At 46.4% G+C, this 17,345-nt stretch overlaps 1 protein-coding gene across 6 annotated transcripts in view; it reads right to left on the reverse strand.

The window, feature by feature from the left end:
• Positions 1 to 441: 441 nt before the first annotated feature.
• LOC138740463 (GRAM domain-containing protein 2B) overlaps positions 442 to 17,345 on the reverse strand; it is an 85,984-nt gene continuing 69,080 nt past the window's right edge. For 2 of the 6 annotated variants that reach the window (XM_069893128.1, XM_069893150.1), the window contains 7 exons: positions 10,632 to 10,745; positions 10,342 to 10,450; positions 9,973 to 10,086; positions 9,224 to 9,317; positions 7,895 to 7,944; positions 4,742 to 4,841; positions 442 to 1,214 (listed from right to left, as the gene is read on the reverse strand). In XM_069893128.1, the coding sequence (XP_069749229.1) occupies positions 1,109 to 1,214; positions 4,742 to 4,841; positions 7,895 to 7,944; positions 9,224 to 9,317; positions 9,973 to 10,086; positions 10,342 to 10,450; positions 10,632 to 10,745 (687 nt within the window). In that variant the 3' untranslated portion in view covers positions 442 to 1,108. The other 4 variants (XM_069893139.1, XM_069893161.1, XM_069893167.1 and 1 more) reach the window with 4 other exon arrangements.

A 17,345-nucleotide genomic window follows, 5' to 3' on the forward strand; every position in this document is an offset into this window, starting at 1 on the left:
CCCAACCCCAACCAACCAATTTTCCCCTGCAACCGTGTCTGCCTGTCCCGCATCGGACTTGTCAGCCACAAACGAGCCTGCAGCTGACGTGGACATTTACCCCCTCCATAAATCTTTGTCCGCGAAGCCAAGCCAAAGAAGAAAGAAGGTCTGGCAGCCATACCCAGACCAGATAGGGGCCCAGATACAGTAATATATTACTGTATCTTTATATTATATAATATAAAGTAACTATTATATGTACAAAAACAGCTTCTCCAACTGTACTCTATATACTTAAAATATATGTAAGCTTTGACAGTGAATGGATCTGTATGCATGGGGGGGGGGGGGGGAAACAGTTTTACTTTTGTTTGTTGTGTTTTGAAAAAAAGTTTAATATATTGCATATTTAAAATGTCACTATGCTTAAGTTTTGAAAAAAAAATATTCAAGTACAAATTTAAATGTGCCAAAACTTTATTTACAAACAAGTGAAATAACATCCAGCATTTAAATCTCAATTACAATCTATAAATATTCAATTGCAAGTAGTTGCACATTTACCCAGTACAGCAATATCTATCAGGCATCTAATGTCATAGTTACAATACTGCTGTGAATTCGATGGACTGGGATAGATTTTAATCCTTCAATCCAAAGTTTTTTCTGTCCGGTGTCAAGGTGGGAAAAAAAATCTGTCCAATGTTCCAAATCTTTACTGTGCTTGTACAAAAATGAACACTTGTTCCATATTCTTAGAAAAGGTTGCACTACAAAATAAATTTAGTTTGTCCAAGGTTTACTTTGTATCACTAGACAGAAGGATAAAGCATTTTATAATGTACTTTAGGCAATTTATTCTTAACAACCCTTTTGGAGTGCTTTCATATCTTAGACTAAATTATGCCAAGATGGTTGATTTCTTGTAATGTACAGAAGTACACACACGCACTCTCTTCAACCTTGTGCTTTCCAGAAATTTAATTTCCAAGGACTTGCTGTGAATTGATTAAAGAAAAGTTATGGATATTTACTTAGAAATATTTCCTTAGAAAGGCCACATCAAATTTAGTTAAATACAGGATTGAAGTCCAACAATCCTACACTCTGTCCTGCAGAGTTCAAGTTACACATTCAAGACATGATGTTGCTGGAGCACAAAATGAACTGATAATTCAAAGTGCAGAATCTCACTCAGTTGCCTCAAGAAGCTTTTGCAAATTCTTCCGTATCTGAAAGACAGAATAGAGAACAAGTATCACACTTAATGTTTTTGCATTTTTCTACTATAAAAGTAAATAGAATTTAGAAGTCAGATATTTAAATGACAGCACCGGTCCCAGTGCCACTCTGATTATCATTGCCCGTAAGAGAAACACCGATTTATCCCAACTCTCTGACTCTATAGGTCAATCATTCCTCTATAAATGCTAATTCTTAATGCCCAACTCACGGTAACCTTATCTTATGGATGCCTTTTAAATGGCACCTTATCAAATACTCTCTGGAAATCCAAGTAACACCCACCCGTTCCCCTCTATACCTTCATTACATCCTCAAAGAATTCCAGTAAATTTGTCAAACTTGACCTGCCCTTCCTGAACCCATACTGTGTCTGCCTGATGGATCCATTTCTATCCACATGATTACCAGGGTCAAGTTGGAATCCGTTGCACATTGCTTCCCCATTGCACCGAGTTAAAAATGAAATTGTCCAAACAGAGAAGTAAAACAAATGATTGAGAGCTCCCAGATAACAAAAATATAGGAGTACATATTATGACACAGGATGAAGCCACTTTGTCGATTTGATAAATGCTAGCTTCCACCAATCTCATGCCAGCTCTTATTTTCCTCGCAACCTGCATCCTCTGAAGGGACAAGTTACATTAGGCCGGTGGTTCTTTTTCTTTCCACTCACCTACCACTTTAAGTGTTCCCTATGCCATAGGTGCTCTGTGATGAGTAAGGGATTGGTTACGGTAGTAATTGAGTGGAAAGAAAAAGTTTGAAAACCACTGTTTTAATCGTACATATTTGACTCATTTTGTGCACGGTTTTATAATTCCAAAGGAAATTTTTCTCAAGCCAAATATCTCAGTAACAATTGGGTCAAGAGCAGTGATTCTCAACCTTCCCTTCCCACTCACATCCCACCTTAAGCAATCCCTTACTCATCACAGAACACCGATGGCACAGGGATTACTTAAAGTGGTCCTCCATCAGCCAGCTTCCCACCATGACTACCAGCCCCCCCACATCTCCATCGGGCACACAAAACTCAAAACGGTCAACCAGTTTACCTATCTCGGCTGCACCATTTCATCAGATGCAAGGATCGACAATGAGATAGACAACAGACTCGCCAAGGCAAATAGCGCCTTTGGAAGACTACACAAAAGAGTCTGGAAAAACAACCAACTGAAAAACCTCACAAAGATAAGCGTATACAGAGCCATTGTCATACCCACACTCCTGTTCGGCTCCGAATCATGGGTCCTCTACCGGCATCACCTACGGTTCCTAGAACGCTTCCACCAGCGTTGTCTCCGCTCCATCCTCAACATCCATTGGAGCGCTTTCATCCCTAACGTCGAAGTACTCGAGATGGCAGAGGTCGACAGCATCGAGTCCACGCTGCTGAAGATCCAGCTGCGCTGGATGGGTCACGTCTCCAGAATGGAGGACCATCGCCTTCCCAAGATCGTGTTATATGGCGAGCTCTCCACTGGCCACCGTGACAGAGGTGCACCAAAGAAAAGGTACAAAGACTGCCTAAAGAAATCTCTTGGTGCCTGCCACATTGACCACCGCCAGTGGGCTGATATCGCCTCAAACCGTGCATCTTGGCGCCTCACAGTTTGGCGGGCAGCAACCTCCTTTGAAGAAGACCGCAGAGCCCACCTCACTGACAAAAGGCAAAGGAGGAAAAACCCAACACCCAACCCCAACCAACCAATTTTCCCCTGCAGCCGCCGCAACCGTGTCTGCCTGTCCCGCATCGGACTTGTCAGCCACAAACGAGCCTGCAGCTGACGTGGACTTTTACCCCCTCCATAAATCTTCGTCCGCGAAGCCAAGCCAAAGAAAAAAAAAGGTGAGTGGAAAGGAAAAGATGGACAACCAGTACATTCTTCTTTGGCTTGGCTTCGCGGACGAAGATTTATGGAGGGGGTAAAAGTCCACGTCAGCTGCAGGCTCGTTTGTGGCTGACAAGTCCGATGCGGGACAGGCAGACACGATTGCGGCGGCTGCAGGGGAAAATTGGTTGGTTGGGGTTGGGTGTTGGGTTTTTCCTCCTTTGCCTTTTGTCAGTGAGGTGGGCTCTGCGGTCTTCTTCAAAGGAGGTTGCTGCCCGCCAAACTGTGAGGCGCCAAGATGCACGGTTTGAGGCGATATCAGCCCACTGGCGGTGGTCAATGTGGCAGGCACCAAGAGATTTCTTTAGGCAGTCCTTGTACCTTTTCTTTGGTGCACCTCTGTCACGGTGGCCAGTGGAGAGCTCGCCATATAACACGATCTTGGGAAGGCGATGGTCCTCCATTCTGGAGACGTGACCCACCCAGCGCAGCTGGATCTTCAGCAGCGTGGACTCGATGCTGTCGACCTCTGCCATCTCGAGTACTTCGACGTTAGGGATGAAAGCACTCCAATGGATGTTGAGGATGGAGCGGAGACAACGCTGGTGAAGCGTTCTAGGAGCCGTAGGTGATGCCGGTAGAGGACCCATGATTCGGAGCCGAACAGGAGTGTGGGTATGACAACGGCTCTGTACATTAGTCTTTTGAAAAATCTTAAGAGACTGTACTGGAGGTCAGGATAAGACCCAAGATGCTACCATTTATGGTATCCTTCCTCTGCCACAAATTTACGCAAAAGATAGAACAGAGCAGGCCTTTGGCCTACCTATCTGCATCAAACACAACACTCAATATCAACTAAAACTTTGCTGCTTGCACATGGTACAAATCCCTCTTTTCCCTTTATATTCATGTATTTATGGAGAAACCTCTGAAATGGTATTGTTGTAGCGCCTTCCAGGCAGATACCACTCTCACCCTGCATGTCTTCGTTAAATTTTCTCTCTCTCACCTTGAATGCATGTCCTCTAGTGTGGAACATGAAGCCTGGAAGACAGATTCTGACTCTACAGAATCTAGGACTCTCATGAATTAAAAACCTGCTCCCAGATCACCCTTCAGCCTCCTAGCTTTCAGAGAAAACAGGGTTGTCTAACCTCTCACCATAACTTATACTCTCTAATCCAAGGAACATCCTGGTGAACAACTTCTGTATCCTTTCCAACATCTCCACATCCTTAATTGTGCACAATATTCCTTACTTTTACACTCCTTAATTTAAAACTATTTTTGATGAAATAGACTTATCGCATTGAGAACTGAAGATGTTTCTCATCTTTCTACCAGAAGATTCTCTTCTCATGGTGTTATTTTATAACACTAACAACAGGATGATATTTCAGAAGCTTGTACAATTGGTTTTGTTCTTCATCTGATGTCAGTGGTGGATTTTGCAATTCCGTTGCAACTCCTCGACTTACCAATTGTGTGCGACAGCGACATTGCATTATCTGAACACAGGATACAAACAGCATCACGGTTGGCTGAATTTTTTTGGGGGCCAAGTTCGGTGTATGATAAAATCTTTTACACAGAAAAAAAATTTGGAGTTCGATAAACAAACAGCGGTCAATAGAGATCCACACAGAGGTATAGTATTTGAATACATTTCTGCTTACCTTTTCCAGTTTTGCAAGATTATCTGCCAATTCATCATAGATCGCATCCATATCAACTTGATATGGCAAACCCGTGTCACGCTCAATGAAGGTACTACGGCTGGGGGGTAGGAGGAGAGGAAAAAAAATCATAAGAAGTGGATGCAATAACTTTATTAATTCCAACAATCAAAACTGAGCACAAAATCAAACCAGCATCATCCATGAGATTTTTTTTTTATTGCTGTCCATTTCGTATGAATAATCCAATTGTGAGACACTTAATTTCTCTCAAAATTGCTTGTGTAATGAATTAAAAATTTAGGCGAGAAAAGGGAAAACTGGTGCACAGAGAACTTTAAAAAAAGACAGTGCCTAAAAGGCAAAGCAAGTGTTGCTTGCTTTCTTAAAGAAGCAGTTTGAACTTTGCTAAGGGCAATCAACCTGGAGTTCTACATGCAGTTCTTCAAAATGTCAAGAACCAATACTGTGCCAGGCTGAATAGTCACTGTTTCCTGTCTAACAGGGGTGATTAAAAAAAAAAACTACTGACTAGTTTATCAAATGTTGAGAAGTGAAAGTTAACATTTCCTAACTCAAGCAAAATGACCCTTTAAATCCTCAGTCTGGTGTGAACTGCATTGCGGTTGGTAATTCCACAGGTAGAGAATGGCCACTCAATCTCCTTGTGCTGAAAAGCACCTCTTTGCTGTTAATGTCTGTTAACTGCAGCTGGAAATTACAATATGCTGGAGGTCAGGGGCCCAGGTCTCTGATTTCCCTCTGCAGGAGTCAACTGCACATGCTCTGGTGGTGCTTTGAGAACACACTGGGAGGAGGTCATTGCACTCGCGTCACATCTGGACGGAGGCTGGAATACAAGAAACAACCACATTTATCAGTGCTCACCTTCATCAAAAAAGGAAGTTTAGCCAAATTCATTTTTCTGAACAACTTATTTTCAATTAAGTATAAATTTGTTTGAACCATTTAATACACAAACCAGGATTGTGAGCTGCAAAGGGAGTCAGGGCAGCACAGGGGCTAGATATTATTTGCAGCCTGCTCTGCCAAGCAGAGGCTTTCAGCACAGCCCATCCAGCAGCAAGTAAATGCAGCTGTGGAAATAGTGTGGGGCAAGAATGCCGCAACAGGTTAGATCAAGGATGGTCCAGTCAAATTAAAAATTAACCGCAATTCTGCTAAGATGTGAAACATCCTACTACAAAGGGCAAGAGTAGGACGAGTAAAAATTACAATAAGCGTATTTCCCCTGTGCCTTCTTTGTCCCCTGGATGGTTGAAGTATTTCACATTGATGAATTGACTTCTAAAGGTTCTATTGACTGAAGTCAGGAAGGAAGAAGCCAGGGTGTATTGGAGGAGTCAGATAAATTAAATAGGAGGGTCATGCTAACAGTGCTTTAAAAACCTTGCAAGGAGGTGCTGGGCAAATATAGACCAATCATATGAGTGGTATGGGATAGGGGAAACGATCTCCTCTGCTCTTAATGCATGCTTGTTAGATATTTCATTGTGTTCCAATGAATTCTAAATATTTTAAGCTTTTCTTCCCAAGAAGATGGGCAAGTCTGCTATGGAATCATTCATTACCACATCAGTCCTCTACCCACCACCTTGCCCAAAAGATCATATCCTGAGTGGAACAAAATTCAAACAGCTTTGGGGTAGAAGACAGAGAGAAAAATAATGTGCAAATCATTGTTGCAACCCTGAACCAATTAATCCATTCCATAGCCCATTTAATTAGATATTAACCTTACTGGAAGTTAGGGAACTCGGTACTGTTTTTGCTTTTAGTTTTAATAATGCTTCAAGTATCATATTCAGAGATTCGCTTTGCCAAACAAGATTGATACAGACACAGAAGTTCAAAGCCCATCATGACAACCGGGGTTTTAAATTAGAATAATTAAATAAAACGGAAACTAAAGTTGATCAAATCATGGAGCTGCCATCTCACAGCTCTAGTCACATGGATTCAAGTCTGACCACCAGCTGCATCTTGTGCGGAGTTTACATGGTCTCCCGATCTGCCTGGGCTTCCTTTGGGTTTGATTTGTAGTCAGGGACAAAAGTATATGACTGCTGGTGAGGCAGGTTAGGAGATCGACAGCGTCCTGGCCAACCGCATCACAGTGTGGGGACAGTTGCTGCAGTGAAATGGATCAGAGATCAATCCATAAGAGTGGCAGAGAGGATCAATGGAATCTCCCTTCGCCCCCCTCCCCCATCGGCGTGATCTATTGGGACCACTGCCTGAAGAGGGCGCACAAAATCAGTGAACCGGTGCGGACTAGAAAGGCCAACATGGCCTGTTTCCGCTCCATAAATGGTTATATGGGCACTCTTGCTTCTCCCCAGATCTCCAAAACATGTGGATTGGTAGTTTAATTCTAGATTGTTCCTACTGTTTAGGAGATTGATGGGACTCTGATGAGAATGAGGAGGAAAATAAAAATGAGTGCTACAGGTGCACTAATGATGGGTCAAAGGGCCAGTTTTCATTCTGAATAGAACACTGGAATGTCATTAAAAACTCCTGGTTCACTGATCGTCCTCAAGAAAGCTAACCTGCTTTCCCTGCTGTTAGGTCTGCTTTGTTCATGAATGAGTGAGTCAAACACCAGACTGAGTCGAAATCAAGGTTCTTTGTTCTTTATTGCCGGATTGTAACACTTGCAACTAACAGTGTTAGTTGGAGAAGGCGCATTCTGCCGTTATCAGCAAGTGGTGTTTTTTATATACCTTAGGATACGTACTTAGTAAATTATCATACCATGACATTGTCCAATGAATAAACTGTTGCTATCCTTCTCTGCTAGTTTCCTGCACATCAATTTGTCATCCCCACTCTTATCTTGAGAGTACAAGGTCACAACTGCATCTTGTTATGGCCCAGCACTGGGTTATTCCTTCTACATTCCCAGCTCATGATGTTTTTACCTAACACTACCCAGACAAGCTTGTACGACTCCCCAGTCTCTCAAATGTCTCCTCGACTCAGGGGCGTAGAGGAATGGATCTTCAACTTCTGGCATTGCTGGTGATCAGAAACTCCAGAAAACCAACGAATGAAATTGTTATTTGCTCGTTGTTCAACAGCTCTTGGGGCCTGTGCCCCAACAAAGCCCAACTGAATGCCCGTACTCACTCTTTGGGATGTGCATGATACTCTGGCAATGCTCCCAGTAAAGCCAGGCGCTGCTCCAAAGCCAAAATTTTCATGCCCATGTAGAAAGATGAAAGGATCAGTACAATGACTCTGCAGGGCAAGCAGTTTATTAGCATACATTTTCTGTTTATTGGTACAATTACATTCAATGGACTTTATATTTTCTTTTTCCAAGTTTTTTTTTGTGCCAAAGTCTTTATACACTTATAAAAGATGAACTCGATTGTTGGCAAGCATGTTGGATTCAAAATCTCTCAAAATTTTAAAAGCTTAAACCTACTTTGAAATTAACAATAAAAAGCACAACTGGTTTATTAAAAAGCTGCACAGAAGATTCATAATTTGTCTTGTTCTTGATATTAACATTAAAAAGAAATAAAATAACCACCGTGCAATTTCAAAGATTAATGGCAATCTCAGTTCTTGGTATTAGAAAATACTTGTTACTAACCCACAATAAAATAAAATGTGTGCTCCCCTCTGTGAGTTGGAGGAGATGGCAAGGCAGGGGGGGGGGGGGAGGGGGGGGGGTTGAGGGTAGGTGTAGGTAAAGAGGGAGGCTTAGGGAGGATCAAAAGTGGCCAGTGTAAATTCCTATCTGCGTGCAATAATTGATGGCCCTACTACTTACTATCTTGAAATCTCCTGCAAAGTGGTGTAATTTCCCTTGGGGGCTCCGCCTTACAGTTAGAAGACTATAACAATAGAAGAAACATGGGAAACTAACTTTTGACAGAGATACTTTGTTTACTGAAAGAATAATTCCCACTGCAAAAAGTTGCACAACTTTCAGAAAATTCAAATGCAATTTAAATGTTTGGATGGTATAAAGCTGCAAACATTTTCCTTTGCAATGTCACGCCACAGTCACTCAGTATTAGGCAAAGCATTTAATGAGCTAATGTTGCAGAAACTCCCAACTAATTTACTGCAATGAACCTCAACTTCAGACAAGCATCTAATAGACTAACACAAATTTAGCATGACAATTTGCATCAGTCATCCTCATGGCCTTTTGAAAAAGGATCCCACTTAGGTGGATATCTTGGGGCTGGGGTTCAAGATCTGCAAGGACCCATTTGAGATTGAACAGATGCATTTAACACAGGGTGGTGCGGTCAAGTGAGTACCACTTTATAGACCAAGTCATACAAGATTCAAATGCACATTCTGATCCCAAAAAAAAGCACTTAATTCCCGATTAATCCAGTATACTTAACTATATGCAAAGACTATTAATAAACTACATGAAATTTGCATACGTGTAGCTCCTAAATTCTGTGCAGCTGAACTGAGAGCAATACTTACATAACCAGATAGAGCATCAGTAACGTATTCACAGAAAGATGCTGTTCACCATTAGCCTTCACTTTGTGTAATAATCCCCATATCACAGAATGCCCTGCAAGTATTAGTACCATGTTACCTCAAAACTGCACGAAGCCAATTGTCCATCTCTCCATAGCAGACAACCGGGGGTTTAAAAAAAGAGAATACAGTGTGACATCACAACAGTTATTGGATCAGTAATCATGTCTTAACAAAATCATCTATTGACTGCCATTAGAAACCCACCCTAGCAGTCTGTGCATTTAAATTCAGTTAATTAAATGAATCTAGTTTTAGTCATTATAACCAGAAAATTATTAGAATGTCAGAATAAATTATTTAAGTTCATTGTAATCACGATCAAATCTTATGTCCTTTCAAAGTCTGCCTGCATGGTGTCCAGATCCAAAGCAGCATGGTAGCCTGGGCCCAAGATTGGTCTTATCTGAAGTTACCTGCTTCAAAGTGGAAGGCAGCTCATCACCAATTTAAAGGACAAGTATTAAATGCTAATCTTGACAGCAGTGCCCAAACAACTGAGAGAATAGATTTTGACTACTTTCGCAAACTAAAAGTTGGTTATACAGTATACCTTCTGAGGTGCCTAGGATTTCTAGGAACAACCATTGGATTAATCTTACATTTCTGAAAAAAGTAGCATTCACAATTAAAACAAGTTGTTGCGATTTCTTTGAAAAGAAAACTTACTATTAAATGCTAATACTCACCGTTTTCACGATAGCTTCTCTTCACATCAGACATTTCTCTTATGTGAGCGTCAGCATGTACAGTAATTGCATTCTTTTCCCTCTTCAGTAATGCTTGTGTTGCACTAGTAAACTCTTAATAGATACACGAGTTACTTGCATTTTAAAAATATTAAGCATGTAGAAAGTATTCAATATTATAGACACCTTTAAAACAATTGAAATAAAACTGTTTACATATTTGCAATAAATTTCAACTCCTTTAAATTGCTAATTTTTGTGTTAATACTTTTTGTCCGGTTACTTTCTGAAATTTTAAGGAATCTGATTATACTAGGATCTAAAGCGGCATTTTATGACAAATTGCCTTAAATAATAAATGCAACAAACCTTGCAAATTTTCAGATTCTGGAGTTTGCGATCCAGAGCTGCTGGATGGCTCCAATTCACGTCTTCTGCAGACTGTTGGAAGATCTGGCAAATCTTCTATATTGAATTCCTTTCCCCCCAAAAAAAGATAATTTTTCTTAAATTCCATCTGAAGTTATACTAATCTATTAACACAAATGAGGCCATGCAAAAATTTGTGTTCATGAACAGTAAATGTCAAGAGTCCAAAATAAAAAAAGGGCTAAAGATTTTATTTAATTGCACACAGCATAAGAAATAAAGTGGACGACCTTAAGTACAGTTACAGAGCCATAGCTAAGGACGGATGTCTTTGGGAGCCTGATGTCCAAGGATACACAGTGTATCAAAAGGATAGGCAGATAAGCAGAGAGGGTGGCGTGGCTCTGTTGGTAAGGAAGAACATTAAATCATTAGAAAGAGGCGAAAGGATAAGAAGATATCGATTCATTGCAAGTAGAGTTCAGAAACAGCCAGTTTAAAAAAAAACAGATGGCAGTTATATACAGACCTCCAAACAGTAGCTGGGATAAGGACAACAAATTACAATAGCGAATAGAAAAAAATGTCAGAAGGGCAATGTTATGGTAGTCATGGGGGAATTTTAACATTCAAGTAGATTGGGAAAACTGGGTTGGGACTGGATCTGAAAGAGAATTTGTAGAAAGCCTATGAAATGGCTTTTTAGAGCAGCTTGTAGAGCATCTAGGTCACACATATCAAACTCAGGCCTGCAGGCCAAATTTGGCCCATGATATAATTATATTTGGCCCGCAAGATCATATCAAATATGTATTAGAGCTGGCCCGCTGGCCGCCGCGCCAGTATAGCGCATGCACAACTAATACTACAAATCCCAGAATGCTTTGCAAATGCGTTGGCGCCGGCCCCTCAGCCCGCTAATCGCCCCCACCTCCTCTCTTTATTTTCATTAGCACCTGCGACCTGTCGCCTAACTAGCATGTAATAGACCCCTTACGAAAAATGGCCAAACGAAAGACAGAAAACAGGACCTTTCAACACAGGTGGGAGGCAGACTATATGTTCATCATTTTAAAAGACAAACCTGTTTGTCATTGAAGCAAGTTGGTATTTTTTTGACTTGTTGGCTTGTGAAAAAAAAACATTTAAAAGGAGCTTAAAGGCTATAGAGAAATATTGAATATTTCTCATTTATTAATGCTTCTTCTGGAAAGAGTTTAACCAAAACTATTATTAAACATTTATTTTAATAAGAAAAAGTTTAACATTACATATGTTGAAAGAAGAGAAAACATGCAGATGTTGTTGAAAATTTTCAATAAATATTTAGTTTGGCCCACAACTTAGTCCAAGTTTTTAATTTTGGCCCTCTGTGAATTTGAGTTTGACACCCCTGATCTAGGGGATTGAATGTATTGAATTGGGGATTGAATGTTTCTTCTTTGGCTTGGCTTCGCGGACGAAGATTTATGGAGGGGGTAAAAAGTCCACGTCGGCTGCAGGCTCGTTTGTGGCTGACAAGTCCGATGCGGGACAGGCAGACACGATTGCAGCGGTTGCAAGGGAAAATTTGTTGGTTGGGGTTGGGTGTTGGGTTTTTCCTCCTTTGACTTTTGTCAGTGAGGTGGGCTCTGCGGTCTTCTTCAAAGGAGGTTGCTGCCCGCCAAACTGTGAGGCGCCAAGATGCACGGTTTGAGGCGTTATCAGCCCACTGGCGGTGGTCAATGTGGCAGGCACCAAGAGATTTCTTTAGGCAGTCCTTGTACCTTTTCTTTGGTGCACCTCTGTCACGGTGGCCAGTGGAGAGCTCGCCATATAACACGATCTTGGGAAGGCGATGGTCCTCCATTCTGGAGACGTGACCCATCCAGCGCAGCTGGATCTTCAGCAGCGTGGACTCGATGCTGTCGACCTCTGCCATCTCGAGTACTTCGACGTTAGGGGTGTAATCGCTCCAATGGATGTTGAGGATGGAGCGGAGACAACGCTGGTGGAAGCATTCTAGGAGCCGTAGGTGGTGCCGGTAGAGGACCCATGATTCGGAGCCGAACAGGAGTGTGGGTATGACAACGGCTCTGTATACGCTTATCTTTGTGAGGTTTTTCAGTTGGTTGTTTTTCCAGACTCTTTTGTGTAGTCTTCCAAAGGCGCTATTTGCCTTGGGGAGTCTGTTGTCTATCTCATTGTCGATCCTTGCATCTGATGAAATGGTGCAGCCGAGATAGGTAAACTGGTTGACCGTTTTGAGTTTTGTGTGCCCGATGGAGATGTGGGGGGGCTGGTAGTCATGGTGGGGAGCTGGCTGATGGAGGACCTCAGTTTTCTTCAGGCTGACTTCCAGGCCAAACATTTTGGCAGTTTCCGCAAAGCAGGACGTCAAGCGCTGAAGAGCTGGCTCTGAATGGGCAACTAAAGCGGCATCATCTGCAAAGAGTAGTTCACGGACAAGTTTCTCTTGTGTCTTGGTGTGAGCTTGCAGGCGCCTCAGATTGAAGAGACTGCCATCCGTGCGGTACCGGATGTAAACAGCGTCTTCATTGTTGGGGTCTTTCATGGCTTGGTTCAGCATCATGCTGAAGAAGATTGAAAAGAGGGTTGGTGCGAGAACACAGCCTTGCTTCACGCCATTGTTAATGGAGAAGGGTTCAGAGAGCTCATTGCTGTATCTGACCCGACCTTGTTGGTTTTCGTGCAGTTGGATAATCATGTTGAGGAACTTTGGGGGACATCCGATGCGCTCTAGTATTTGCCAAAGCCCTTTCCTGCTCACGGTGTCGAAGGCTTTGGTGAGGTCAACAAAGGTGATGTAGAGTCCTTTGTTTTGTTCTCTGCACTTTTCTTGGAGCTGTCTGAGGGCATAACCATGTCAGTGGTTCCTCTGTTTGCGCGAAAGCCGCACTGTGATTCTGGGAGAATATTCTCGGCGACACTAGGTATTATTCTATTTAGTAGAATCCTAGCGAAGATTTTGCCTGCAATGGAGAGCAACGTGATTCCCCTGTAGTTTGAGCAGTCTGATTTCTCGCCTTTGTTTTTGTACAGGGTGATGATGGTGGCATCACGAAGATCCTGAGGCAGTTTACCTTGGTCCCAACAAAGCTTGAAAAACTCATGCAGTTTGGCATGCAGAGTTTTGCCGCCAGCCTTCCAGACTTCTGGGGGGATTCCATCCATACCTGCTGCTTTGCCACTTTTCAGTTGTTCGATTGCCTTATATGTCTCATCCAGGGTGGGAACCTCATCCAGCTCTAGCCTTAGGGGCTGTTGAGGGAGCTGGAGCAGGGCGGAATCTTGGACTGAGCGGTTGGCACTGAAAAGAGATTGGAAGTGTTCTGACCATCGGTTGAGGATGGAGATCTTGTCGCTGAGGAGGACTTTGCCGTCTGAGCTGCGCAGCGGGCTTTGGACTTGGGGTGAGGGGCCGTACACAGCCTTTAGAGCCTCGTAGAAACCCCTGAAGTCGCCAATGTCCGCGCTGAGCTGTGTTCGTTTGGCGAGGCTAGTCCACCACTCATTTTGGATCTCCCGGAGTTTGCGCTGAAGATGGCTGCATGCGCGACGGAAGGCTTGTTTCTTCTCTGGACAGGACGGCTTTGTAAGGTGAGCCTGGTGGGCAGCTCGCTTCTTTGCCAGCAGCTCCTGGATTTCCTGGCTGTTTTCGTCAAACCAGTCCTTGTTTTTCCTGGAGGAGAAGCCCAGTACCTCTTCAGTGGATTGCAGTATGGTAGTCTTCAACTGATCCCAGAGGGTTTCAGGGGACGGGTCCGTGAGGCGGGTTGCATCGTCGAGCTTTGCTTTGAGGTTTGCCTGGAAGTTTCCTCTCGCTTCGTCTGACTGCAGGTTTCCAACATTGAACCTCTTTCTGGGGGCTTTATTGTTCCTGGGCTTTGGTTTGAAGTGAAGGTTGAGCTTGCAGCGAACCAGCCGGTGGTGAGTGTGGCATTCCGCGCTAGGCATGACCCTGGTGTGGAGCACATCTTGTTTGTCACTTTCTCGCACCAGGATGTAGTCCAGGAGGTGCCAGTGTTTGGATCGGGGATGCATCCAGGTGGTCTTAAGGCTGTCCCTCTGCTGAAAAAGGGTGTTTGTAATGACAAGCCGCTGTTCTGCGCAGAGCTCCAACAGGAGGCGCCCATTGTCGTTGCACTTGCCGACGCCATGCTTGCCCAGGATTCCTGGCCAGGTTTCTGAGTCTTTGCCGACACGAGCATTGAAGTCGCCCAGGATGACAACCTTGTCGGCTGCAGGGGTACGTTGGATGAGGTTGCGCAGGTCGGTGTAGAACTTGTTCTTTTCTGCTGGTTCCGCCTGGAGGGTTGGAGCATAGACACTGATTAGGGTGATGTGACGCTTGTTTTGAAGTGGGAGTCGCATGGACATGATTCGGTCCGAGAGGCCTGTCGGAAGGTTTTCGAGTTTGGAGGCAATGAAGCTCTTGACCATGAAGCCTACACCAGATAGGCGTCGTTCATCCGAAGGCTTGCCAGACCAGTAGAGTGTGTAGCCCGCGCCGCGTTCTTGGAGGCTGCCTACATCTGCCAGGCGGACTTCACTGAGAGCGGCTATGTCGATGTCAAGTCTGAGGAGTTCATGTGCAATGAGGGCAGACCGACGTTCAGGTCGGTGGCTGTCAGCCTTGTCTAGCATGGTTCTGATGTTCCAGCATGCTAGCTTGAGTTTGTGAGCATCTTTTGAGGGGGAGGACGTGGAGGGGGAGGACGTGGAGGGGGAGGACGTGGAGGGGGAGGACGTGGAGGGGGAGGACGTGGAGGGGGAGGACGTGGAGGGGGAGGACGTGGAGGGGGAGGACGTGGAGGGGGAGGACGTGGAGGGGGAGGACGTGGAGGGGGAGGACGTGGAGGGGGAGGACGTGGAGGGGGAGGACGTGGAGGGGGAGGACGTGGAGGGGGAGGACGTGGAGGGGGAGGACGTGGAGGGGGAGGACGTGGAGGGGGAGGACGTGGAGGGGGAGGACGTGGAGGGGGAGGACGTGGAGGGGGAGGACGTGGAGGGGGAGGACGTGGAGGGGGAGGACGTGGAGGGGGAGGACGTGGAGGGGGAGGACGTGGAGGGGGAGGACGTGGAGGGGGAGGACGTGGAGGGGGAGGACGTGGAGGGGGAGGACGTGGAGGGGGAGGACGTGGAGGGGGAGGACGTGGAGGGGGAGGACGTGGAGGGGGAGGACGTGGAGGGGGAGGACGTGGAGGGGGAGGACGTGGAGGGGGAGGACGTGGAGGGGGAGGACGTGGAGGGGGAGGACGTGGAGGGGGAGGACGTGGAGGGGGAGGACGTGGAGGGGGAGGACGTGGAGGGGGAGGACGTGGAGGGGGAGGACGTGGAGGGGGAGGACGTGGAGGGGGAGGACGTGGAGGGGGAGGACGTGGAGGGGGAGGACGTGGAGGGGGAGGACGTGGAGGGGGAGGACGTGGAGGGGGAGGACGTGGAGGGGGAGGACGTGGAGGGGGAGGACGTGGAGGGGGAGGACGTGGAGGGGGAGGACGTGGAGGGGGAGGACGTGGAGGGGGAGGACGTGGAGGGGGAGGACGTGGAGGGGGAGGACGTGGAGGGGGAGGACGTGGAGGGGGAGGACGTGGAGGGGGAGGACGTGGAGGGGGAGGACGTGGAGGGGGAGGACGTGGAGGGGGAGGACGTGGAGGGGGAGGACGTGGAGGGGGAGGACGTGGAGGGGGAGGACGTGGAGGGGGAGGACGTGGAGGGGGAGGACGTGGAGGGGGAGGACGTGGAGGGGGAGGACGTGGAGGGGGAGGACGTGGAGGGGGAGGACGTGGAGGGGGAGGACGTGGAGGGGGAGGACGTGGAGGGGGAGGACGTGGAGGGGGAGGACGTGGAGGGGGAGGACGTGGAGGGGGAGGACGTGGAGGGGGAGGACGTGGAGGGGGAGGACGTGGAGGGGGAGGACGTGGAGGGGGAGGACGTGGAGGGGGAGGACGTGGAGGGGGAGGACGTGGAGGGGGAGGACGTGGAGGGGGAGGACGTGGAGGGGGAGGACGTGGAGGGGGAGGACGTGGAGGGGGAGGACGTGGAGGGGGAGGACGTGGAGGGGGAGGACGTGGAGGGGGAGGACGTGGAGGGGGAGGACGTGGAGGGGGAGGACGTGGAGGGGGAGGACGTGGAGGGGGAGGACGTGGAGGGGGAGGACGTCGAGGGGGAGGACGTCGAGGGGGAGGACGTCGAGGGGGAGGACGTCGAGGGGGAGGACGTCGAGGGGGAGGACGTCGAGGGGGAGGACGTGGACCTGTCCTCGGGCCTGCGCAAAGGAGCTTTTAGGTGGAGTGCAGTGCGCGCAGTACTGGCCCCACCCTTTACACCCATGGTTCGTGTGCCGTGGCCGAGCAAGCTGGGACGTGGCAGCGAGGTCCTTGGGTCGTAGGTTTTATATCGGAGTGGCCTTCTCCTATGCAGGTTTCTTACCCGGGCTGGAGGGGCCTGCCTCCCCTCTTAGGTCGGTCTATACTGCCCGGACCGGGGCCGAGGCCGCCGCAGCTCACCCTGTGCCTGGACTGGGGCTGCCGCCTCCCACTCTCAGCCCGGATTGGGGCCTTCGGATTGAATGTACTGAATTGGGGATTGTGTAATGCACCTAATGAGATTAGAGAGCTTAAGAGCAGTGGTTTTCAAACTGTCCCTCTAAAGTCACATTTCACCATAAACAATCCCTCTGCCATTGGTGCTCTGTGATTAGTAAGGGATGCTTATGGTGGGATATGAGTGGGAAGGGAAGGTTGCGAATCACTGCTCTCGACCCAATTGTTACTGAAATATTTTGCTTGAGGAAAATTGTCATTGGCCCATTTCCTTTGGAGTTATGAAACCCTGCACATAACGAGTCAATGAGGTACGATTAAAACAGTGGCTTTCAAACTTTTTTTTCCCCCACTCACGCACTTTAAGCAATCCTTTACTAATCACAGAGGACATGGCATAGAGATTGCTTAATATGGAATGTGAGCTTAGTGGGGGAAGTTTGAAAACCACTGTGGTAT

Source organism: Narcine bancroftii, chromosome 1, assembly GCF_036971445.1.
Source record: "Narcine bancroftii isolate sNarBan1 chromosome 1, sNarBan1.hap1, whole genome shotgun sequence".
Lineage (NCBI taxonomy): Eukaryota > Metazoa > Chordata > Chondrichthyes > Torpediniformes > Narcinidae > Narcine > Narcine bancroftii.